At 50.7% G+C, this 25052-nt stretch overlaps 3 protein-coding genes and 1 long non-coding RNA gene across 8 annotated transcripts in view; 3 read left to right on the top strand and 1 right to left on the bottom strand.

Moving 5' to 3' along the window:
• Nucleotides 1-9426, top strand: part of LOC148674149 (actin filament-associated protein 1-like 2) — a 37999-nt gene extending 28573 nt beyond the window's left edge. For 3 of the 4 annotated variants that reach the window (XM_088624009.1, XM_088624008.1, XM_088624007.1), the window contains 5 exons: nucleotides 32-152; nucleotides 2814-2913; nucleotides 5138-5313; nucleotides 7773-7883; nucleotides 9095-9426. In XM_088624009.1, the coding sequence (XP_088480135.1) occupies nucleotides 32-152; nucleotides 2814-2913; nucleotides 5138-5313; nucleotides 7773-7883; nucleotides 9095-9121 (535 nt within the window). In that variant the 3' untranslated portion in view covers nucleotides 9122-9426. Of the gene's footprint in view, nucleotides 1-31; nucleotides 153-2813; nucleotides 3012-5137; nucleotides 5314-7772; nucleotides 7884-9094 lie in introns of those variants that run through there. The other variant, XR_015934948.1, reaches the window with a different exon arrangement.
• Nucleotides 9427-11314: 1888 nt separating this feature from the next.
• On the top strand, nucleotides 11315-16931 carry naa10 (N-alpha-acetyltransferase 10, NatA catalytic subuni). 2 transcript variants are annotated; one of them, XM_088624004.1, is made up of 8 exons: nucleotides 11315-11481; nucleotides 11936-12034; nucleotides 12916-12974; nucleotides 14185-14230; nucleotides 14752-14867; nucleotides 15170-15214; nucleotides 15505-15589; nucleotides 15710-16931. In XM_088624004.1, the coding sequence occupies exons 1-8, from the start codon at nucleotides 11461-11463 to the stop codon at nucleotides 15902-15904; spliced, it is 666 nt and encodes a 221-aa protein (XP_088480130.1). In that variant the 5' UTR covers nucleotides 11315-11460; the 3' UTR covers nucleotides 15905-16931. The 2 variants fall into 2 exon arrangements, with proteins under 2 accessions (XP_088480130.1, XP_088480131.1); XM_088624005.1 differs by having other exon boundaries at nucleotides 11319-11481; nucleotides 11845-12034.
• LOC148674147 (uncharacterized) lies at nucleotides 16485-19482 on the bottom strand. Its single transcript, XR_015934923.1, has 2 exons — nucleotides 19117-19482; nucleotides 16485-17253 (listed from the first exon to the last, which is right to left on the bottom strand). It is a non-coding gene; the product is annotated as an uncharacterized LOC148674147 (long non-coding RNA).
• On the top strand, nucleotides 18575-22682 carry LOC148674146 (U8 snoRNA-decapping enzyme). The gene is made up of 3 exons (XM_088624006.1): nucleotides 18575-18803; nucleotides 19890-20150; nucleotides 21251-22682. Exons 1-3 carry the CDS (start codon nucleotides 18672-18674, stop codon nucleotides 21428-21430), a joined length of 573 nt encoding a protein of 190 aa, XP_088480132.1. The 5' UTR covers nucleotides 18575-18671; the 3' UTR covers nucleotides 21431-22682.
• Nucleotides 22683-25052: the final 2370 nt, after the last annotated feature.

Below are 25052 nucleotides of genomic sequence, written 5' to 3'. Positions count from 1 at the left end.
CCCGCTCACCTGATCTGCTTTACTTCCCCAGGGGTCTCCTGGATCGCAGGTTCCCGGCCCCCAACACGTACATCGACGACCCCTTCCGCCAGCTGCGCGGGGCTGGGCACATCCACCCAGTGTACGCCAACGCTGACGCCCTGGCACACACGGTAAAGACTGGGCGTCCTGCACACCAGTGACCAAGGAACAGACAGGCCCGCGAGGGACGGGCGTTGGCACTGGCGCTGAAGCCGGGGGACTGTCTGAAGAGGGCACAGGGCTGGTCAGGGCGGCAGAGCCCTGACAAGGGAGGGCATGACCCTGTAGCGGTCAAGGGGCACCACTGCACTGTTGCCCTGGGCATGGACAGCTTCGCGGAGAGGACCGTGGTTCTTTAACGTCTGCCTGGAGGGCAGTAGAAAAAATAGAAAAATGGATGCATGGACAAAATTGCTTAACAACCCTGATCCTGCTTTAGAGTTCGAAGAGTCTGAAGTTGCTGATTATCACAAAACCACAGAGAAAGTGAGGATGAAGCAGCTGGACATGGTTGGATTCAGAAAGCGTATATAGATTCTGTATACAGTAGAATTTGTTAGCCCATGCAATTGTGTTGTTTGGGCCCGATCATTTTCCAGTGGTGGGAGAGTGGTTAGAATTTCCAACTCGCAGCTCTGAAGTCCGGGGTTCATTTCCTGGGGTGCTGTCTGTGAGGAGTCTGCATGTTCTCCCCACATTCTCATGGGTTTCCTCCTGGTGCCCTGGTTTCCTCCCACAGTCCAAAGACATGCTGGTGGGTTAATTGGGGAAATTGGACCCGGTGTGTCCATGTGCACTGCAATGGACTGGGATCCTGTCCAGGGTGGATCCTGTCTTGTGCCTGCTGCTTGCCAGAATAGTCTCTGGTTCCCCCGGAACCCCTGACTGGATAAACTGGTTAGAAAAGGGATGGGTGGATATCTCAGTGGTACTTTAACGTGCATCTGGCAATACCGGACCCCCCTTTGCCTCTATTGGTTTGGTAAAGCGAGGGGTTTTCCGTACAGTGCTGTTGAGCAAAATTATCCTCTCCCGTTTGTGAAGGGCTGCAGCAGAGTTGCAGGCTCCAGTCCTGGGAGGCCAGAATCCAGTGTGGTTTCCAGGTCTCTTGAGACCACCAACAGCTTGGAGGCCTTTGAAAAGTGTTAAATGCGTCCAGTGATGTTCATCTTGAAATCAGTAAGGGCAAAGATGGAGCAAGAACCTGGGGACAGCACAGGCCCGTCAGGACTAGAGCTGTGCATCACTGATCTGTGGTAGAAATGCTCTTGTGTGGTTTGAGGTAAAATCTCTTTCCACCCTCCAGCACGAGAGATCTGTACGGCTCCGCCAGACAGTTTTATTTCGGCTGTTGTTTACTGATCACTGTCACATTGGTTTAAACCCGACACTCCTGTAACTTGGCGTCCACTTTAGGAACGTCTGGCCTCTCCACGGACTTCCAAGATTTAATTTTCCCTTAAGACACCGTAGATCACATTTTGGTACCATAATTACATGCTTATTTACAACCTGGCATTTAGTAAAAAGATTGGGGAAATCCCAGAAGACCTGGCATTCCAGCTCTCCTGTTCCCATAAACATCAAATCCTTACAAGTCATTCTCCTTTCTCTTAAGAACAGAAGCAGGGTCTTTGATCCAGCTGTTTCTTAATGGTGCCCAGAGTTTGGGCCTCAACCACCTGGCTGGGAAGCCTGTTCCACACTCCTACCTGTTCTCTGGCCTGAATTAATTCACCCTAACTTTCCAGTTGTGACACCAATGTCCTCGTCTCACTGCAGTCCTCAAGATGCAAACCTATATATAGCCCTTGTGATTTTGCATACTTGGATCAAATCTCTGAAAGCACACCTCTATTGCTCTGAAGGCACACCTGTATTTGGGTGAAGGCACACCTGTATTTGGGTGAAGGCAGACCTGTATTGCTCTGAAGGCACACCTGTATTTGGGTGAAGGCACATCTGTAATGCTCTGAAGACGCACCTCTATTTGGATGAAGACACACCTGTATTGCTCTGAAGGCACACCTGTATTGCTCTGAAGGCACACCTGTATTAGGGTGAAGGCACACCTGTATTGCTCTGAAGGCACACCTGTATTTGGGTGAAGGCACACCTGTATTTGGGTGAAGACACACCTGTATTGCTCTGAAGGCACACCTGAATTTGGGTGAAGACACACCTGTGTTGCTCTGAAGGCACACCTGTATTTGGGTGAAGGCACACCTGTATTGCTCTGAAGGCACACCTGTATTTGGGTGAAAGCACATCTGTAATGCTCTGAAGACACACCTGTATTGCTCTGAAGGCACACCTGTATTTGGGTGAAGGCACACTGTATTGCTCTGAAGGCACACCTGTATTTGGGTGAAGACACACCTGTATTGCTCTGAAGGCACACCTGTATTGCTCTGAAGGCACACCTGTATTTGGGTGAAAGCACATCTGTAATGCTCTGAAGACATACCTGTGTTGCTCTGAAGGCACACCTGTATTTGGGTGAAGGCACACCTGTATTGCTCTGAAGACACACCTGTATTGCTCTGAAGGCACACCTGTATTGCTCTGAAGGCACACCTGTATTTGGGTGAAGACACACTTGTATTGCTCTGAAGGCACACCTGGCCTTCATTTCCATGCAGTAGAGCCCTAACTCTTTTGCTCTGGGCTCAGGCCAAATGCTAATTCTATGCCAGATGTGTCCATAGTTTTTTATTTGACCATTTTCAGGACAAGTTAGAAACTCGCATGGTGTTTGATTTTTAATTCCTATGTATATTTTTAATTTTCAGGTCCAGGACTCTCAGAATGCCTCCCAGGGAGATGTGGTGCCCACCAAAGATATGAGCACCTACAGCAACAGTGAGCTGTTCGCCTGCCACATCAGGAAGAGTAAGTGTCCGTGAGGCTCCCCCGATACCTGTTAGCACAACGAGCAGCGCACATGGGAAAGGTATCGAACAGCGGGGGGTCTGTTTGATAATTAGCAGGTAAATGATTCCTGGATCTAATCGAACCATTTCTTGAAGGAAACCAAACTATCACCTTCAGCCACATGGCTTGATGGGTTTTTACACACTCCCACAACCCTTTGGGTTACAAATGACCTTCTAGATCATTTGGCTTTTCAATAATCTGGAGATTTCATCCAGCCCCTTCTGGAAATTAGCAATGGTGTGTCAGCCTCAACAGCACACTTGGGCAGCTTGTTCCACGCTCCCACAACCCTTTGTGTAAAGATGCGTCTCCTGTTTGAAATGCATCTCCAGGTCAAATTCACTGCTTTGGATCCTGCTTTACTGTTGGCTGGGAAAATGTCCCAGGTCTAGGCTGGCTTTGTCAGTTCCTTTGAGGGTTTCAAATAGTGATGAGATCACCTCATAGTCTTCTCTGTGAGTCATTTTGTTTTATCCTTTCAGTGGAGGGCAATCCGTTAATCTCCAGAATGTATCTGGTTGCTCTTCACTGGGGTGATTCCAAAGAAAATTGTTTTTTTTTTGTGTTGAGGCAACCAAAACTGTTCTTAACCTGTTACATTAAAGTTGATAAGAGGGTGACTCTTCCCAAGTGCTCGTAACAGCAACAGAGTAAAAATAACGAATGATCGCAAGTGTTAGAAACTTTGTTTAAATGAGAAAAGGGGGGCTATGGGAAAGAATTTTGAGTTTTGAGCATTGAGGGCACTGGATCATGTGAAAGAGAAGTGCATACTTCTTTTGTTAAGGCGAAAGTCTGGGAACGGAGTTAGAAAACCAGAATTGTGTGATGAAAAGAGCAAGCTTTCGCTGCCCATTGGTGGGAAACATATGATTAGTGAAGAATGTGTGGCTCTGCTATGGATATTATTAGCATTCTTACATGTATGAGGTTTTATTTAAAAAATAATTCCACTCTGCATCTGTTTCTGATTTTACATGTGTGCTGTACATCTGTGTGGATAGTGTCCCAATAAATAGGCAGCGCTTACTGCAGGATCTGTAAGCAGAGCTTTCCAGAATGGTTTTATCTTACGGATGGATCGACGTAGTCTAAAATATAATGCTCTTATTCTAGAATAAGGATCTTTTGATTGTCAGCAGATGTTGGAGAATTTTCTTTTCAAAATAAGGAAATGGTTTTAAGATATTTTAATTTTTTATGAATTATCCAAGTTCATTGTTGCACAATTCAAGTATAAATCCATCCATCGTTCGTGAACGAGGTACAGATTTAAAAAATAATCTGTGATTCCAAATATCAGTTTTTTTCTGCGTGCAATGCGGTAACGGGTGAAAGGTATTATTAGTTAAAGATCGGGGAGGGATGCATGCACACACGTGCGCCATTTTTTAACCACTACAAAGGGGAGTGCAGAGGATGAGTTACACACAAGCGTGATGTCAATCAATCTTTTATTTGTTATAGGGCCCTTTGCAACAGTTAGCCACAGAGCGCTTTATAGAATTATACAGCAGGTGACAATATAACAACAGGTGACCAACTAGCAGGAGAGGAAAACTCCCAGTGACAGAAACCTCTGGGGATCCCAAGCCTGATGATTGCCCCCAAACAGGCAATGAGTTAGTGATGCATTAATTTTAATAGATCACGAGTGAACAGTCTGCAAAACTAAGGACTGAGACACCTGTCCTGGGCCTGTCGTCTGTCTTATCTGATGGAAGTAGCTGACTTTTCCGAGGTCTGCCATCTTGAGTGCATCGATTCATGCTCTGTTGTCACAGGCAGATAGGATATGCATGCTCAACGTTGAATCCCAGCACCGAGATCCATCCAGGCAGTGGGAAAATAAAAACATGGGAAAGGTTGTTACAGTAAGTGGCTGGAAGACCCCAGCTGAAGGTGATTAACATGATGTAACACCCTCTGATCTTCAGCAGCCCTAGACCAAGGAAAACAGGATTTAGAGAAATAAGAAGGGAGTTGGATTTGAGGCCGGAGGCTGTCGGGGTATCTCTTATGTGTTTTGGGAGGTCGTTCCATGATTTAGGGGCCCTGTAGCTGCCACTTAGTGGTTATTTTGGAGATTTGGAGTTACCAGGGGAGACCGGCGGAAATCTGTCTTTTCTCACGGTGCTTAAGGGTGTTTCCTCTCTTTCTCGTGCTCCAACCCAAACAGGCCGGAAGGCGGCGGCGGAGCTGGAACAGGAGATCCAGAGGCTGGAGCTGGCCAGCAGGACCCGGGCGCAGCTGAAGGCGGGCTCGGAGATGAACCTGCTGGGCGTGGGCAAGGCCGCCAAGCGCACGCCCTTCCGGCAGTCACTGGCGCTTGGAGGAGACTCCCCGGCGTCGCAGGTACGGGCCGCGATCCCGCCAGCGGCAGAGCTCCGCAGGCTCTCGAACCCTGACGCTTCACGAAGGGATAAACTGCAATTTCTTCAGAAGAAAAATCGAGGACAGGCGTAGTTTGTTTTCCCCGCCAGGCGTAGTATGTTAGCTCCCAGTTTTTTTCCCATCTTTCCAGGAATTAGGGGAACTGTGTGAATCCGTACGGCAATGACGTCTGGAAATGACATTACAGTACTCGTATCCTCCTCGGCTTCCTGAGAAGACCAGTTTCCCCAAGTGAGGAAAACCCCCTCCTTGCTGTCAGACTGACACTTTTGAGGGCCCAGTCCAGGGATCTCCACTCCGTAGTTTTCAAGTCTCTTGAAAGCAAAAGGACCTTAAGAGCCACAGACAGCTGTTTCAGATTGGAGATCCCTGCTGTTGACACACTGTACCTCCATGACCAGGATTGGGAATCCCTGCTGTTGATGCACTTACCTCCAGGACCTGTATTGGGGATCCCTGCTGGAGAGGCACTGTACCTCCAGGACCTGTATTGGGGATCCCTGCTGGAGACATACTATACTTCCAGGACCCGTATTAGGGATCCCTGCTGGAGACACACTATACTTCCAGGACCTGTATTGGGGATCCCTGCTGGAGACACACTATACTTTCAGGACCTGTATTGGGGATCCCTGCTGGAGACACACTGTACATCCAGGACCTGTATTGGGGATCCCTGCTGGAGACACACTGTACCTCCAGGACCTGTATTGGGGATCCCTGCTAGAGACACACTATACTTCCAGGACCTGTATTGGGAATCCCTGCTGGAGATGCACTGTACCTCCAGGATGAAGACTGGAGACTCCTGCCCTACTCTGTTTAGTCGTGGTTCTGGGTTTTGGCTACTGGGCCTAATCAGGCTGAGCTCCTGACAGAAAAGGATGTTGTTAAGGGTTTCAGAACAACAATGTATTCATCATGACATCCTTCAGCCCCTATATTTGCCTTTAATAGATGACAGCCAGTTTACAAATACTGCTCCTGCAGGGCTGGAAGCCACTGTTTAAGGGTTTAGTTTCACATGCGCATCGTCTTATTTCTAAGTGAAGTCTGTGAGGGCTGATTCTACATTTGCCGATTGCAGATTGAGGGGGAATGCAGAAAAATAACTACTGATTGTAGATTGAGGGAGCATGCAGAAAAATAACTACTGATTGCAGATTGAGAGGGCAAGCAGAAAAATAACTACTGATTGTAGATTGAGGGAGCATGCAGAAAAATAACTACTGATTGCAGATTGAGAGGGCATGCAGAAAGATAACAACTGATTGCAGATTGAGGGGGAACGCGGAATAATATCGATTTCAATTTCAAATACGGAAAACGAATCTTTAGACCTCGGTGTGATATTGTCTGGGAAGGACACACTTACCTCAGAAGGCCACAGAGGTCACAGAGCCTTGCTGCCCGCAAAGAGAGTATCCAGCTCTAGTTCAGATAGGGTGAACAGAAGGTATTGATCTGAACAGCAGATGCTGGCTGTGTCTTTCTTCTTCAAGAGCACAAAGGAATGTGGGATTTTATACTGCTTTTTAATGTCAAACTTGAGGGACGCTGTAACCATGAGGCGGAATCCATTGAGCATGATTTTACAGCAGATCCCTCTGAACAGAGCCAAACAGCCCAACTTTCAAGTCGTCTCCAGGAATTTTCCCTCCAGTGGGGCCCCCAGCAACACAAACCTCCAGCAGCTTTCCTGCTTCCTTCTTTTTCCACTTTCTGCCTGTGGAGCATCAGAAGCAATAATCCCAACAGACACCCGGAAAAACGGGGGGAGAGGGAGATAGCCATTACACGGACGCTATTTGGCCCATTCTGGAATTGGCCGGATCTGAAAGGCTGCTCCGAGTCGGAATGCAATTTGTTACCACTGAGATGGCAGACGTCTGCAGCAGTACACAAATCCATCCGGAATCATTCCTGAGCTTGCCTTCCGAATGCTTCCGATGCACAACCTGCCCGTCCCAGCTCCAACTGATATTGAAAGTCTTAGATCAGCTTTATTTTTTCCAATAAATCAGTACCTCAACCAATGCATAGATCAATAAATGTATCGTGCCCACCCCCCCTCCCATCCTCAATTAACAAAACAAACTGATATTCCCAAACTGAATTAGAAACAAAATATGGGCTCCCCAAAAACCGCACGCTGCAAACTCTACAAACTCATAATCGCAGAAGCCGAGAGCCGTATCATCGAGGAAGCGGCAGGGAGTGCAGTAGAGCACGGTGGATCTGCAGGAGGCAAGCCGGGCAGTGGTGGACACTGGTGATCCCTGATGCATGGGGAAGGAGATGAAGAAGGATCATGGGATTGCTGGGAACGTGGCGTCAAAACAGGGCGTTTCTGCGGCGTGTTGTGCCTGAAAGGCTGGCTCTTCGCTTCACCCAGCTAACTCTCGGTGTCTGTCTTTCAGGGCGGCTTCTTCACCCCTCTGCTGAGACGCACCGCCTCTGCAAAAAACACCCTGAGGCGCGTGCCCTCGGCCTTCTTCCTGGAGAAGGGCAAGGCTCTCCACAAGCGGAAGGTGTGCATTGCCGTTGCAGTTGCTCTGCTGGATTGTAGATGTCTGGTCTTCTGGCTGAGATCAAGTGCTCTCTGCTTGGTAGCACCAGTGTGTGAGAGAGAGAACAGGTTCATATCTGCCAATAGATTCATTATTCTGAGAGGACGGGGCGGCTGTTGTCTTTCTATACTGTCTCCAAAGCCTGGTGTGTGTAGGGGCAGAGTGGTACTTCTTTGACACCCAGAGAGTTCCGTGTTTTTCCTTTTCATTCTTGAGTGGGTGGCCTAGATGTAGGGATAGACAGGCCTGAGTCCTCAGTGGGTGAGTCGTGAGTGGATGAAGTGAGTCCTGCGTGGGTGGCCTGGGTTCATTTAGTCTCTGTAGTTTCAAGATTGCAGGCACACGTTTACCGCCTGACAGAGTTACTGTCTCACATATTACCCAGAAAACCCCACCTTGCAGGTGACGACAGCAACCGGAGGTGAACCGCCAGTGCCACCAGTGCCACCGGCTCTGTAAGGAAGGAGCCAACAGCGACAGGTCTCCTTCTGCACCCCTGTGCCCTGTGTAGAGATTCTCCTGCTCGGGCTGCAGGCTGCCCCAGACCTCCGGCAGCTGTGTCTGTCCTGCACCCCTGTGCCCTGTGTAGAGATTCTCCTGCTTGGGCTGTCAGAACAGGCAGCACATAACTCTGTCCTGCACCCCTGTGCTTCTCCCCATGTGGCGGGTCCTTCAAAAGGAAACACAACTTGCAAGAATTGGGCCAAGCAACTAAAAAGATGTAAATATCCAAAAATATACAAATAAATTCACGCTTGATACGGAACAGCAGCATTTGCTCGGGGAAGGTCGGGGTCTCTGTTACACCGGGACCCTGGGCCGTGTGCTGTTTCAAGATAACGGGGCGCGCCGTTTCATTTCTGGCATCTTCAAGGAGCTGCCAGTGCTGTCCACTCCCACTGCTGCCGGAGAACATCCTTCTGCGGTTCGTCTTGAAACCGTTCTTGTGAAGTCTGGGATTCAGCATTCCTGCTGCCCTGACGGGGAGGAACGGAAACGTGCGCCGGTCCTCCTCTGAATTGCGTGTCGACTGAGATGCCCCCCATCGGTGCACGCAGTGGAGTGGGCGTGGGGAGGTGCCAGCTGAGGACTGGCCAGCTCGATCCTCCGGTGATCCTGGTGTGTCACTCATGGGCTCTTCTAACGGTGGGACTCTGTGTGTTTTTTTTCAGGAATGGGAGACAAAGGCGTCCATTTAAACCTGGGTCTGCTGGCTCACCTCTACCTTACACACGTTGGCCTTAATTGTATGAGTATATATTGCACTGAATATAGTATTACTGTGCATGTGGACCATGCACTTATTTCTGGGGCTCTTTTGTACTTTTTATATTAATTAAAACCACTTAACTTTATATTTGGGGTTTCCCTAACTCTGGAATGAAAAGGGCAATAGCTGTCCTTTATGATGGCTGGCACTGTTCCTTGCTGTGTAATGTACATCAGCTCAAACTGAAAATCTGTACTTCAGGATCTGACATCATTAAAAATGGCTAACACCCTTCTGGAGCTCCGCTGGTTTCTTCACTCCGCAGTTCACTGGACACGCCGCGCTCCGACGACGGAGTCACGCGTCCGCAGCGCGTGGCTCTGTGCGCAGCCTGGCAGTGGGGGGTCAGCTGGAGGGTCGTGGGTTCGAATCCCGGGGGTGGCACGCTTGTGGTTATTATCTGATTACATGAAAGGTTTGAACGAGAGCGCCACCTGGCTGTGAGGGGCTGTTCTGCTTCCCCACCCAGGCAATGTGAACTCATTCTAGCCTGCTGAGCTGCAGGTCCCTGCAGGCTTTCCAGCACGAGCTCGAACATTCTGGCCAGCGGCTGTTCTGGACTCGGACCCTCCTATCGCCTACCTGTGGATCAGCGGTGTGGCCCGATACTGCAGTCTGGTGGACGAGAGGGTGGTTTGGACAATCTGGGCTGTGTAGGTGGGCCTGAGTGCTGAGTGTGTGGGTCGGATTCCTAAATAGGTGGGCCAGAGTCCTGAGTGGACTAACCTGAGTCCTGAGTGGGTGAGTCTCGTTCACGAGTGGGAGGACCTGAGTCCTGAGTGGGTGAGTCTCGTCCACGAGTGGGTAGGCACACGACACTGCACAGTTCAAAGGGGAAGAACTGCACTGCGATGCGCTGGAACAAGACTCAGGTAAGCAGTGCAAATACTGTACCAGCGAGATCAGAGAGGGGACTCCGCATCAGCTGCTCAACAGAAACTTTCCCCTGGCAAGCCAGCGCGATCACATGGACAACCCGGGCTCCCAACTCCCAGCTGTGTCCAGCAGGTGGCAGCGTTGTGTAACATGCTGCAGAGGGAGGGCTGGCTCTTCATTCAAAAACTATCGAAAAGGGCATTTTCTCAGAAAAGACTAACAATAATTACAATAATTCTTTACACTTAAATAGTGCTTTTCTGGACACTCCACTCAAAGCGCTTTACACGTAATGGGAACCCTCCTCCAGCCCCACCTGGATGATGCACCAGTACTCTCCCCACACTCCAGCTCTCAGTGGGGAGGAGAGTAGAGTGATGAAGCCAGTTCATGGGGATTATTAGAAGGCCATGATTGGTAAAGTTCAGGGGGAAATTTAGCCAGGATGCCAGGGTAACACCCCTACTCTTTTTATGAAAAGCTCTAGGATTCTTAATGACTTCAGAGAAACAGGACTGTGGTTTTACACCAAAGGACAGCACTTTCTTGTGTCCCCATCACTATACTGGGGCATTAGGACCCACACAGACTGCAGGGTGAGCACTACTGATCCCACTAACACATCTTCCAGCAGCAACATTAGCTTTCCCAGGTCTCCCATCCAGGTACTGACCAGGCTCTCACCTGTTTCCAGTTGTGAGCTGCACAGTGATATAATGCAGATGCTAGCTCATATCGTTGCTATCATTGTTATGTTTTACAGTGTAGTAAGTTATATTTTAATCAAGCTAGTCTGAAATAAGATTATTTTGCATTGAATATTTACCTTTGTATTTTACGGATAAATAATCATTTGCAGGTTCAATTTATTTACAAAAATAAATCGAAATACACTGAAATGGGGACATTAACACAGAACTTGGGTATGAGCAGGATAAAATGAAAGAGAAAACCCTCTATTAAATTTAAATTGCAAGTCTATAAATACTTTGATAGCAGTCCCAATTGGAAACTAGACTTCTTAAACATCGCCTGCTTTATAAGGCTTCTCTAGTGGCGTTAATTCGTTTTACTGATGTTTGTGTCCTAACAACCTATCTTTGCTTCCTTCTTATTTGTTACGGTACGTCTCCTTCAAGAAGCAAAGAAAGAGGAGTGGATAACAATGCTGTCAATCTTAAATCCCCAATCTGATTGGTCTACCAGGGCCCAGAGGGTGGGAGTTACTACGATATGATTGGACGGCTCAGCAATGAGGTTAAGTAGGGTTAGGTGAGCTCCCTCATGCTGTGTAACAGATAGAGAACTCGGTAGTTTATGGGGTGTTTTATTTATTGTTTCGTTTTCATATAATTTATATTTCCGAATTGCGGGGAATCAACTACTGACAGAATGAACATCCGCAACGCCAGAGTAAGTGAACGTTGCTTCTGAGAAGCCAGGCTGTGAATACACACGGAGAAATGGAGGAGTTGAAGCCGGCTGGCCGGGGGATATGGGCTGGGAGAGGGAGAGGGAGAGGCGCCTCTCCTTGAACACACTACAGTTATGGCACAATAGGTTTATTCCGTGCTGAAAAGAGAAGAAAGAAAACACAACGTTTCGGGTGTGCCGAAGAAGAAGGGTGCACCCGAAGAAGGCTCCACAGCCGAAACGTTGTGTTGTCTTCTCTTTTCAGCACGGAATAAACCTATGACTTGTTCAGACGCAGGAGTGCTGGCCGAGAGCCTTTCAGGACTAACTGGGTGGTTTTTTTTATTTCCTGCCGCTCTGGAGGCGAGCCCGAGTGATGCTTGAGGTGATTAAAGGGGGCCCGTGATGGCGCTTAACCCGCTGTTTCTCTTCTTCCTGCCCCGTGTCCGTGTAGCCGGAGGACCTGATGAACATGCAGCACTGCAACCTGCTGTGTCTCCCGGAGAACTACCAGATGAAGTACTACTTCTACCACGGCCTGTCCTGGCCACAGGTAACTCTGCCGTGCGGGGTTTGGCCTGAGACGCTGCCTTTCCACTCTCGGATTGGGAGAGCTTTATTAGCGGGACCGGTGGATAACCGTGTTGCTGGGCTAAGAATTGGCAAGACTTTTACAGCTCTGATATTATCTATAGGGAAGCCGCTTTTCCGGTTCTCGGCCGGGACAGGTGATTGTATTCTCTGCTGCCCGCACCTCCATCACCCTTTTGGAGAGAGCGAGCAGATCTTGGGGAAGAACTTCTTGTACTACAGCAGAAGTAGTCTCTGTCTCTGCTGCTCCCTGCTGGCAGTGGGAGGCATAGCCTGTCCTCTCTGGACAGCCAGGTCTGCCTGTGTCCAGTGTCTACGGCCAGGCTGTGGTCACTGAGCCTGTCCTCTCTGGACAGCCAGATGTGCCTGTGTCCAGTGTCTATTGCCAGGTTGTGGTCACTGAGCCTGTCCTCTCTGGACAGCCAGGTCTGCCTGTGTCCAGTGTCTATGGCCAGGCTGTGGTCACTGAGCCTGTCCTCTCTGGACAGCCAGATGTGCCTGTGTCCAGTGTCTATTGCCAGGCTGTGGTCACCGAGCCTGTCCTCTCTGGACAGCCAGGTCTGCCTGTGTCCAGTCTCTATGGCCAGGCTGTGGTGTTGAGATTCACCGTGGTCTGATACTCGCCCGTTGTGTATTATTTTGTTAGGGTCCACTAGCATTCCGGTTTGTGTCTTAAGCGGTGCGGCCGCAGATGGGAATCACTCTTAAACACACTTCTCCTCGTGCACTCCAGGCTAGCACAGTGTCTGGGCACCGCGAGCCAACAGGCACGGCCATTGAGGAATGTTGATGATGCAGTGGAGCAGGAATCACGGCCTGTGTCTCTCTCTCTGTCTCTCACAGCTGTCCTACATCGCGGAGGACGAGAACGGCAAGATTGTGGGTTACGTCCTGGCGAAGATGTGAGTGTGCCTCCTGTCGGTTTAGTTCACTTGAGTTCCCCCAAATTATTCCAGTTGTCCGGTGGCGAGTGGGGCCTGTCCTCACTGTTCTCTTCCCCACGATCTGCGGGGTGATCGTGAGGGGGGGGACAAAATGTGAAAACTGCAGATTGGCTCACGAAACCGAGGGTCTCGCAGGTCTTTGCACTATGAAAGGGGAACTGTAACGCAACACTATATTTATATTTTGGGGTTAGAAAGTGAAGTGGGACATGTATATATCTCACTTATCCAGCATCACAGTATCACCACTTAAGCACATTGTGAGAGGTGTTGATGGGGTCTGTTACTTTAGCCTCAAACAAAAGTTACACTAAGGTGCCATAAAGCTAACTTGCTTTAGCAGCCCCAGTGGCTTAATGCTACATAATAAAAGACAGGAACAACACCCACAAACAGGATAAACCAGACCAATGTCTGCTGCATATCAAAGGACAGAACCTAGAGCACCACAGAGTAGGACAAGGAGTAATTACATATCAAAGAACAGGACAAGCACTCAGATTGTGAAACAAACTTTCTTCAGACTGTATATAAGAGCTGGGAAACCCTTGTAGTTTATCTGTCCTGTGCGGCAGCCTGTTGACTTATTGAGCGCAATAAAACTGAATCTGCACAAGACTGTGTCCTGCTCCTCTGATGAAGAATTTCCCACAACAGAGAATCGGCATTGAGTGCATTTCAAACCGCAATGAAAGTAAGGTGTAAGACCTCCATATATTCTGCGATTCAGAATGAGGCAACAAAACATCCGGCGTCCAGGCCCAATTTCCCCCCTCGGCCTTTACCATGCCCTCCAAATTGTCCCCATGTGTGATTGGCTTGCTCCTGCCCTGCGATGGACTGGCGCCCACTCCAGGGTGTACCCTGCCTTGCGCTCGTTGCTTGGCGTGTAGGCTCCGGCTTCCCGCGACACCGTACGGTATAAAGCTGTTCGGCAAACGGGGGGGGAAGACTACAGATCTGCCCTGACCCAGGTGACCAGGCCTCCGGGGTGGGCTGAGGATTCGGACGGGAGGGAGGGCAGTGGACAGACGTGAGTGGTTAAGGTATTTTTATTGGGATGTTGAGTGCGGTGTCACGTGTTTGGCGGACAGCGGGAAGCTCGGTGATTTGAAGCAGCCGGGCTTCCCTGCGGTGTAGCCTGACTGCTCTCCCCGTGTGTCCGCAGGGAGGAGGACCCAGATGATGTTCCCCATGGGCACATCACGTCCCTGGTGAGTCTCTCTGTTCAGCTCTCTTCTCTCGCGCCTTCTGCTCCCCTCCTTCCCAAAGGAACGAGGGCAGGCCGTTCGGTTATCGGCTTGAACCACATGGCTGGATAGCTTGTTCCACACTCCCACAACCCTTTGGGTAAAGGACCCCCCCCCCCCCAGTTTTCCATTTTAAATGCACTTCTGAGTCTCTGCTGCACTTCTTCTGTACCGGTTTTGAGATTCTGATGTAAGTTCACATGCATGGTCCTGCAGTGTGGCCTGTGTCTTGTCTGGGAGTTAGTTGCGTATGGCAGAGAAAGGCAGTGGGCAGTATTGCAAAAACTGTTTCACTGTCGGCAGTTCCCACCAGGGTAGGATGATTTTAACAGCAAGGCCCCCTCAGATTAAATGTTGAAATCAGTTTTGGTTCTCGCGTTAATGGTCTCAGGCAGGTGATGTGTGCGGGGAGGTGGCCAGTGCACTGCCGTGTTTTCATACGTGTGGAAGTGATTCCCCTCTCTCTCTCTGTCTCCTTGCCCCAGGCCGTGAAGCGCTCTCACAGGAGGCTGGGTCTCGCTCAGAAGCTGATGGACCAGGCGTCCCGTGCCATGATCGAGAACTTCAACGCCAAATACGTCTCCCTGCACGTCAGGAAGAGGTGCAGAGACGTCAACATGCCATGCTAGCACAGCTGGGCACTGGCTCACACTGCCAGTGCACCGACCCACTCCTGAGAGGCAAACTACTGCACATGCAGTCCCATGGCCCAGTGAAATGGAGTGAATAACACGTTCAGTGTGCTTTATTATTGTAATTCCTGTTGAATTTGGGTCAGATGATTTTCATGCCTTTTTTCCCCCACCTGCAGATTATCAGTGCACACACCAGTGTTGTGTCATCATTGTCAGGCTCTGTGACTAACCTCTCTTGTCTCTCCCTCTTTGTGCCTGTCTCTCACAGCAACCGGGCAGCTCTGCACCTGTACTCCAACACACTCAACTTCCAGTAAGTGTCAGTGTGTCTGTGTCACAGTGGGACAGCAGGCAGGTACAGTGAAAGGGAGGTCAGCTGTCGGTGTGTCTGTGTCACAGTGGGACAGCAGGCAGGTACAGTGAAGGGGAGGTCAGCTGTCGGTGTGTCTGTGTCACAGTGGGACAGCAGGCAGGTACAGTGAAGGGGAGGTCAGCTGTCAGTGTCAGTGAAGGGGCAGCAGGGTTTGGGCACGTCTGTCTGTGTGACTGAGCTGCCTGTCAGTCCTGTGTACATCAGGCTGATGCCTGTCTGTCTGTGTGCAGAATCAGTGAAGTGGAGCCAAAGTATTATGCTGATGGAGAGGATGCCTATGCCATGAAGAGAGACCTTGCACAGATGGCAGACGAGGTAATGGCTGAGACGAAACGCAGGCTCCCTCGCTCCCTCTCTCCGCCTGTTTCTGGCCAAGTATCGGCGCACTAGTAGTCTGTGACCACGGGTTAAATCTCCTCTTGCTCTCTTGGTCAGCTGCGCAAGCCAGTGGCGGGGGACAGAGGACGGCCCTGGGTCCTGCCAGACCCCCCCCAGGGCGGCACGGCCCCAGTGAACCCTGGGAAGCTGGAGGACCCTCAGGACAGCGGTGGGGACAGTAAGGAGCTGAGCGAAGTGAGCGAGGCAACGGAGAGCACCGACATCAAGGACAGCTCTTCCTCCGACTCCTAACGGCCTGGCGCGGCCCGCGCCCCCAACAGGACGGGTGTGGCCAGCGAGGCGTGTCCCACGCCTGTCTGCAGCCTGTTCCTTCCCGCTGAGCTCTCCGCTTTCCCCAGCGTGTTCAGCCCCACATTCTCGCGTTAGTCCTAAAACACAGGTGCCTCGTAAACCCTGACCATTTGCCATCTAGGGAAAAGTAAAGTCTGATTGATCGTGTCGTCCATGGAGAACGGCCTAGACGGAGAGCTCAGCTGAGAGGGGAAAGCAGGTGCCGCAGGGCTCATCCAGCTCCGCCGAGGAAACCCCCAGCAAGGGGCCAGGAGCTTCTGAGCCCTCGGCCGTTTCTCGTTTTCACTTCCAGCAGCCGCCCGACGGACTTGGGGTCTGGCCCACATTGCAAGCCGGCTCTGGGCTGACGACTGAGCGGACTGGAGAGTGGCTTCCGTTCTCCATCACGGCTGTTTGCATCTCCGTGGATCAAAAATCAGTTCGTAAACGTGACCACATAAAATTAAAATTTGTATTAATTTGAACCAGGGGTCTCATACTCAGTTGCTGAAGGGCAACAGGAATTTGTTCGCCACAGTACTTGGTTACGAAATTGTTTTAATTAACTTTACCAGAATTACATAATGGTAATTTTGTTTTTTAAAAGGGGGGTCCAATAGATCACTGTACCTGTAATGAAATACATTTTGCATAATCAACTGTAAGAGAACTTCCACAAGTTCCTGTGTAGCCGAGACCGTGATGAGGTGAATTGTTCCTGCGGATACAGAAAGCAAGAAGGCACCACCAGCCCCTCCAGCAGTGGTGTGTGACATCCCAGTTTATACACATGGCCAGTTCTCCCTCTCCTCCCCAGGGGTTAGGCCAAAGAGTCGAATCCAGGAAACACAAAGGTCAAAGATGGGGCTGGTATTTGAGGACTCTAGAGGTGAATTTAATATAACATTGTTTCCCATTTTTGTGACATTAAAGCACCAAGGAAAATGCACTGTACTGACCCAATAAAAAGGACGCTGCAACACCCTGATGCATTGTGGGTCTTCAGTTTTTCTTGTGTGAGAGGCTGACTAGCCATTTCATTCCAGTCGAGTTGTTTGTGCCACTGAAACGGGCCAGTGTAACAGACAGCCGGCTTCACACTCTAATCGGAAACAACACCACTTTTTTTCCCGATTGTCCCAAAAGGTCTGCATGGAACAAAGTTGGAGCTTTCATAGCTCCATGAAAATGGATAATTAATCCTGTCCTCCATCCTGTTGTTTCTCTGTTTGAACAACAGGCTTGTGTTTGAGTGACTGAACCAGCGTCTTTATCCTGATCTTGGCAGCAATGCGGGCAATCGTGGGTCTCTAGGGAAGAAAGAAAGAAAAGGACAGCAGGGCTGATCTGTTACATGACCGTGATGTTTTTCGAAAAGCAACAATTACTAATGTGGGCAGCACTGATGGTGCTGAAAACGTTAAAGAGAGGGCAGAGGCAGTGGAAGTACAGTAGGCAGACAACGGTGAGTGGGTTTGAGTTAATTACGCTTGTTGCCTGGATAAGGTGCAGCATTCAGGGTTCTGGGCTAGTAACGGGAAGGGTGTGGGTTCGAGTCCCAGGTGGGACACTGCTGTTGGACACTCGTGAGAGGGGCACTTCGCCCACAGAGCTCCAGCAAAACACCCCGCTGTAGAAATGGCTGTGAAGATCAGCTGCTTTGGGGAAAAGCTCCAGCCATTACCATTACCCATTGGTAATAAAAGTGGAGTGGTCGCACTGCTTGGGCTTTGCTCTCCATTTCTGCCAACTTGGCTGATAAATGCTCCTAAGGAAGCCTGTTCAGAATTGCAGTCATTTCTGAGGCCTTGGAATGGCTTCCCGGTGGTGTAAGCATGAAATGGGGAGACTGAGCTGAGGGGGACAGAACTATTTTTGTTCCAGTGTGGAGTGTCAGCTGTCGTTGTGCAGAGAGAAGGCGGCACGGGGAGGGTTTCTCCCTTGAGAGTGGCGTGGGTTCCGGGAAACAGCGCCCCCTCCCCGTGAGCTACTGGCAGCGCACAGAACAGTTCACAGTTCACAACCGCGTGAATGAAGCACACGTTTGCCAACGCGAGAGGCGATTCAGTCCATCTTTGCTGTTTTTTTTTTTATTTGGTTCAAGTTCATTTGGATCCAAATTGTTTCTCACCCAAGGTCCCACTTCGTTTCCCCTGATCTGGTGTCATTGCTAAGCCTGCATTCATTTCTTCAGTATTTTTAACAGAAAACATGCGATGCCAAAAAATAATTTACCCATGAAAGATACCTATATCTGTGATTCATCCTTAAAAATGTGTTTTTTTACCGCTACATGCTATTTCCCCGTTTATTCTTTATTCTCTAATATGCCGAACGAACAAACAAACAAAAACTGAAACAATACTGCATAAATATTGCACGATACGTCCACTTCCCTCCAGTACGTCCTGGAATATGAGGCGCAGGGATCTGATTCATGTTGCAGAGATTTAAGTTTAAATGGTTCCCTTGCTACCTCCAATTGGCTGCACCTAGCCTACATCCCGCCCCACTGCAGTCTTCCTCCTGCTCTCATTGGCTGGCGGGGAGGAGCCGTGAGCTCCGGGTTAGGCCGGTGATTGGGCGGTGCCCACGAGGCGAGGCGGGGCAAGAAGAGGATTGGCCAGCTTGATTACCGTTTGCTTCCGCTATGGCAATTGGCGATTGACGCGATTTTTTTCAGGATTATTTTAATTGCTTCTGAAAGAAACAGGTGATTTCTGCAGCTATGCAAGGCCACCCTGTTTCCCGGAAAGACGCCTTAGGATACGCGAACTACAAACACGCTTGCCATGTTATGCTCTATGCTCCTTCAGACGAGAAACTTTTCGGAAGATTTGCTATTAGATACGCAATCCTGGTGAGTCTGCTTACCATGGTGTTTATATGCGCTGTGCACATGCGTGTTAGTGGTGTAGCAGTTTATTTACACTACAAGCATTGCTTCAGTCCTGAAGCCCCCTGCGTGGCTCAAAGTTATATTACTACTGCTTGAGGCACTGTAAGGCAGCTGGAGTAAATACTGCACCATAAATGTCCTGAATTACGCGCTGTCTTTGTTTGTCCTGTATTTTTGGTGGAGTGTATTCTCTTGCATCTAGGCATGGCGTAGCATGTACGCCTCTCTTATGTCTATTTACAACCGTCGGTTCATAATCCTGTTTTATACAAACCTGCTGCCGCCGTTACAGAGGGACCCGGAGGGCCGTCTTGCTGACGTATGAAAAGAAGAGGGCTTCGTGTTTATTTCAACAACAAAAAAAAGTGTTTATTTCTAGCCCTAGTACTGCAAAGTCTGTCAACATTTTCTTGTACGCGGCTCATCAGAATCCGCCCCCTGATGATCAGAGCGGGTTCAGATAATTACGGCCTCCGGTGGGACAGAGAGCAGTTTTTTCGCCCTCCTCCTCTCGTACATGGACTACGCTTCTGTCTAGCTCCCGCCAAGCTCGGCCCATAACCCTTCAGCATCTTGTTTGTTGAGCAGAAGGCTGCGCAGCCGTTCCACACTGTTGCTGAAAAATGCGAGGCTGCTCCCGTTTCCCCCTACAGCCCAGAGACGTGCTAAAGACGAGCTGGCGGGTTAATAGGCTTCTTTCTGGGAAAACTGAGCCTGGTGTGTGTGTCTGTGTCTCTGTCCTGTGATGGACTGGCGTCCTGTCCAGGGTGTACCCCACCTTGCACCTCGATAGCCTCTGACTCCCCGCAACCCTGAATTGGCTAATATGGTTAGAAAATGGATGGAATAAGTGAGGTGGGGTCTAAGTGTTGGGTTTCCTCACTTTCACCCCCATTTCTCTCTCTCTCTCCTCTCCCCCCTCGCCCCTGTGTCTGTCTGTCTCTCTCTCTCCCCTCCCCTCACCCCTGTCTCTCTCTCTCTCTCTCTCCCCTCCCCTCTCCCCTGTCTCTCTCTCTCTCTCTCTCTCCCCTCCCCTCACCCCTGCAGATGCAGATGCGTTTCGACGGCCGCCTGGGCTTCCCGGGCGGGTTTGTGACCCCGGCCTCGGAGTCGCTGGAGGAGGGGCTGTGCCGGGAGCTGGCGGAGGAGCTGGGCAGCGCGGTGGGCGTGGCCGAGGAACACCACCACTCCTCTCACGCCCACGAGACCCAGAAGCTCGTCACCCACTTCTACACCAAGCGGCTGAGCCTGGAGGAGCTACGGGCCATTGAGAGGGGAGCTCCGTCCGCCAAGGACCATGGCCTGGAGGTAGGGACACGCCACCCGCCCAGCGCCCCCTGAAGTTCAGTCTCTCCTGGTGGTACTTAAACCGCATCAGCGATGTGTCGCGCTGCACACGCTGGGGCCTGAATAATAATAATAATAATAATTGCTTACACTTATATAGCGCTTTTCTGGACACTCCACTCAAAGCGCTTTACAGGTAATGGGGATCCCCTCCACCACCACCAATGTGCGGCATCCACCTGGATGATGCGAAGGCAGACATAGTCCTGGGATTTTTAATGACCACAGAGAGTCAGGACCTCGGTTTTACGTCTCATCCGAAGGAGGCGCCTGTTTACAGTATAGTGTCCCCGTCACTATACTGGGGCATCAGGACCCACATGGACCGCAGGGTGAGCACCCCCTGCTGGCCCCACTAACACCTCTTCCAGCAGCAACCTTAGTTTTTCCCAGGAGGTCTCCCATCCAGGCACTGACCAGGCTCCCACCTGCTGAGCTTCAGTGGGCTGCCAGGTGTGAGTTGCAGGGTGATATGGCTGCTGGCAATGTCCTTACACACTGAGGGCTCAGTGAACACAGTCTGAGGAACCTGTCTGGTGCACATGTGACCATCGCGGTTCCGCGCGGGCTCGTGCCCTCCGCCTCTCCACCCCGCCACACCTGGGGCGCGAGCCCAGGACCCCCGCGTAACGCACCGGGGAGCCGGCCGAGCGAGCTAAAGGAGACCCCCCCCAGCCCAGGCGGCTGAGGGCCCTGCTGCGCGCAGGGAGGGCTATGACGTCACCGCGCCCGAACGAGCTCCGCTACGCCCAGTAAGGTGCAGTGTCTCTTAGTTGTATTTAAACTGCGTTGACGATGTCGCACTGTACACGCTGAATATACAGTCGGAAGTCTTCATACAGCGGCCGTGCCTCTGGGCTGGGTTTCGACTGTGTGATGTTCACACTGACAATGGACACGGACCCAGCCTCCACCCCCAGTCGTGTCCGGCAGGATGAGTGCGGGTTTTCTGAACCCCTGTCGAAGTGTTCCGTTGAGCTTGACGAAAGGAAGACGGTCATGGTCACGGGCTCTCTCTCTCTCCCTGTACTGACCCCTGTGCTGTGTTTGTGTCTCTGGAGGTGATGGGGCTGGTGAGGGTGCCGCTGTTCACCCTGCGTGATGGGGTGGGGGGCCTTCCCGCCTTCCTGTCCAACAACTTCATCGGCGACGCCCGCGGCCAGCTGGTGGACGCCCTGCGCTCGCTGAAGCTCGTCCGGGAGGACTGGCTGGCCTCCGCGCTCCAGAAGAGCCCCCACTGAGCCGGCGGTCGTGCCCTGCTCCCAGTCCGCTGCAGGCGGGGCGTTGGCGGGACTGCCCAGCTGTACTCCTATTAAACCAGCTCCACTGAGCACCTCGGGGCTCTCCGAATGCCGCTTTATTGGGCCAGCTTCGCCTGAGCCCCGTCAAGACCAATCTGTGTTTCAGCTGGTCGAAGAAGGACGGTTTTTCCCAAGGTCATCCTCCTCAGTGATTCCCCTAAAAATGAAGACGATGGCTTTAAATAAAAATACTGACAATCATTTGGGCATCACTAATATCGAGTTTCCTCTGGCGCTTTTGGAACTGTTGCAAGCTGTCGTGTGCACAGCACTACGCAGAGGGGGTTTCCTTGTTGCCCTCTTTGGTAGCTGAAGTGAGTTTAGGGGATATGGCATTCCTCGTGAGCAGCTGTTTCTGCAGCTCTCACATGCTGCTTTTCTGTGGGGTGTTCAGTTCACCTGCTTTGCAGGGTACTGGTTTAACACTGTGGAGCGTGTGTGTGTGAGGCTGTGAATGAAGCCCCATACTTTTCCAAATGTCAGCCTTCAAGCTTTTTGTTAAGAACTTGCTGGTCCTTACTCAGAATGCATCGTCTGCCCGGCTCAGTTTACTGCACTTTTGTGAAATAGCAAGCTCCAAACTGTAAAGAAAAGACAGAGATTTGTTTTCCTGGATGTCTCCGTGGTGTGGGGCTGGACAGGGTATCCTCAGTCTGCTGTGCCCCAGCAGCGCCCCCTGGTGTCTGTGCTAGGCGCTGTCGGTGAGAGCTACACCCGCTCCTCCAGCGAGTGCTTGCTCAGCGGCGGGCAGAGTGAGAGCAGTCACCAGCAAGAGCTGACTGTGCCCTTCCCGGGTGGTTACACCTGGACAGCACGGAGGTAGTTTGCAGTTCCGGTTTTTTAAAATGAGTGGAAAGAACGCTTTACACAGCACATGAAAACATCCTGACACCCGGATGACGGTTTTCAGCTTCCCCGTGTCATTTGTTTTGGTACTGTAGAAGAAAAGCAGGAGCTCAGGTTGCTGTCGTACGAGTACAGCCCTAATGGTGCACACGTATGGTCAATGACTTTCGACAGCCCCTAGCTCAGAATGATTGTGTTAATGATAAATTAAGCAATTAATAAGGAGGCGTTAATGCACCGCGTGCTCTCATTAAAAATATATTTTCTGTTTGTCTTCACGTCTTCCTGTGATAAAATGAAACGCAACAAATTTAAAAATTAAACTATATTAATGCAAAAAAACAAACATGGATTGTGTTTTTCATCACATTATATGTAAATAGCAAAAGGGGGGGCCTGGTTTTTGTTTCTTTATTGAAAAGTGAAATTGAGCAGTGGAATTTCTGATGGCTGGTCTTGTTCTTAGGGGCTCTTTCCAAGCCGACCACCAGGGTGCGCTGTTGTAAATAGAAACGGTGGCTGTGTGAGGTCGGAATGAATCTGCATCTTTTTAATGTGATGAGTCTTTATCTGTTCCTCTGAAAAAAAACGGCAAATTGCTTCTCCTTCTCTTTGGTTCCTCTTTCTCCCTTCAGTTTAAACTGAAGCCACTTCTGCTTCTCTTCCAATAAAAAGGGAGAAATGGGCGTTGAGGAGAAGTTTGTGCTTTCTGTTACATGTCATTTATGCTTTGCTTCAGGTCTGAGTTTGTGGCATATATTTTCTCCAGTTCCCTTTAATAGTAGAGCTCATCTGGAACTGTTTATATGTTGAAGAACAAGTGGCTGGTAAAATGTCGTGTGTAACTTAAATCCCATTGTGCTTGTTTGACACCTGTCCAATATCATTTCAAATTAATTTCACACTAGAGCTGTAGGACTAGTTTTATGTATAATTCAGCACTCATGCAATACTGAAGAACTCTCTCCCTTCACACTCCCAGTATGAATTCCCAAATGGGGTCCAGCACTGTGAAGATCTGCCGTTGAAGACTTCCAAATTCTCGCTCCCGGTAGTGAGGGTCGGGACTGACAGGCAGGTGTTGGACAGCTCCTGGTGGTATGTCTCTGCCCAAACCGTGTCCTGCAAAATCTGGGTTTGAATGAGGGGTACGAGACTTTCTCCAGGGATTGCCAACCTGCCCCGTGTCCAAAACGGCCGTGTCTGTGTGCGCCACACACACACACAGCGTGCTACACAAGTCAACACATCCGGGTGTGTTCCCAGGGCCCTCCTCTCTAGTAGCGCTGCTGGTGTGTGTTCAAGGAAGAGACAGTCGTTGAACAAGAGCAGCAGATATCCGATTTACTGAGACGTGCTCTTCGGACAGGCGCCTGCTTGCGTGGACACTGCCAGCTCAGCTTATGGAAGAGATGACACTGCTCGCAGAAAGCAGGACGGGCCAGCTTCACAGCAGAGAGATTTGGAACGCTGTACAAGCCCTGCTGTGCCCTGTACACACACGCGCATGCCTGTCCAATACTGTTCTTGAAAAGCCCGCTCCCCGGGGCTAATGTCGATGAGATGGCGTGTGCAAAGCCTGTTTATGTCACAAGGTGTTAGTCAGGCCTTGCCTGCGTGTGCGCAGCTCCTTTTTAACATTCCAGCAGAATTCAGCAGTCTGCCCTGCCAACGCTGAATATCGGCCGCGGGTCTCGGTCTGCCGGGGGGTCCCTGCGCTCCGCGGGGCTTTGCAGCGCACAGGGGGCTCAGTGCTGGTGGGCAGCCGGTGCGCCTCAGTGGTTATTGGCGTTTCTGGGCGTCGGTGCGGCGAGGGTTAAGTGGCTCAGATGCGAAAGTAGGTCAGGACGCTCCGGTGCTGCCAGGCCATGTGGAAACGGCAGAGCATCCCCAGGCTGAGAGCGAGGAGGGGCGGCGCAGGGCGGCGCAGGGCTTGTGCAATCTTGTCAGGGCGGTGAAGCCGCGCTGGAGACTGGGCTTGAGGAGGGGGAGGATAGGGCAGAGAGAAGAGAGAAAAGGGCAGGGGGAGAGGACCGGGAGGGATGTTACTCACTTGCACGTCTGCCTGCTTACTCGGCTGTCCGCGTCCTTTCAGAAGCGTGCGTTTTCGGGTTGTGCCTCGGCTGCCCCCGCACAGCGCTGCGCTGCGACCCGAGCTGAGACAAAAAGCCCCAGAGGCACAGTTGCAACAGACTTCCTCTGGCGGCGAGCGGCACACAAAAAAAAGAAAGTTTCGAATGGCAGTTTGCGGGCTGAGCAGCAGTCGGGGGGTGAGGGCGGTCACCCAGACAAGCAGACTGCTGCAGCACCTTTGACAAGAGCTCGCCGCCTGACACCTTTTAAGACGGAGAAGGCCACCCAGGAGGTCCGCCTCGACTCTGTGTTGATAAACTGTCGCACATGCAAACAGGGTGAAGTGCAAATTTTGATAAAACATAAAAGTTGCAAGAGTGAGGTTTGGTAGTTATTTAGCTCATTGAACCTCATACAGCTGTTTCCTGAAGGAAACTGTTATCTCAGCTTTGGTCATGAGGCCGGGAGGCTTGTTCCACACTCCCACAGCCCTTTGCATAAAGAAGCCCCTGCCGTTTCTTCATTTCAGACACACTTCTACCATTATGTAGGAGCATTCAGAATCTTCTGTGTACTGTTTGCACCACAATGAGCTGAATGAAGGGGGAACTCCAGGGAGGTCCAGTGAGCAGTATGGTCGGGA

Source organism: Lepisosteus platostomus, chromosome 3 (assembly GCF_059453375.1).
Source record: "Lepisosteus platostomus isolate fLepPlt1 chromosome 3, fLepPlt1.hap1, whole genome shotgun sequence".
NCBI classification, from domain to species: Eukaryota; Metazoa; Chordata; class Actinopteri; order Semionotiformes; family Lepisosteidae; genus Lepisosteus; species Lepisosteus platostomus.
This window is presented reverse-complemented; position numbering and strand designations above follow the sequence as displayed.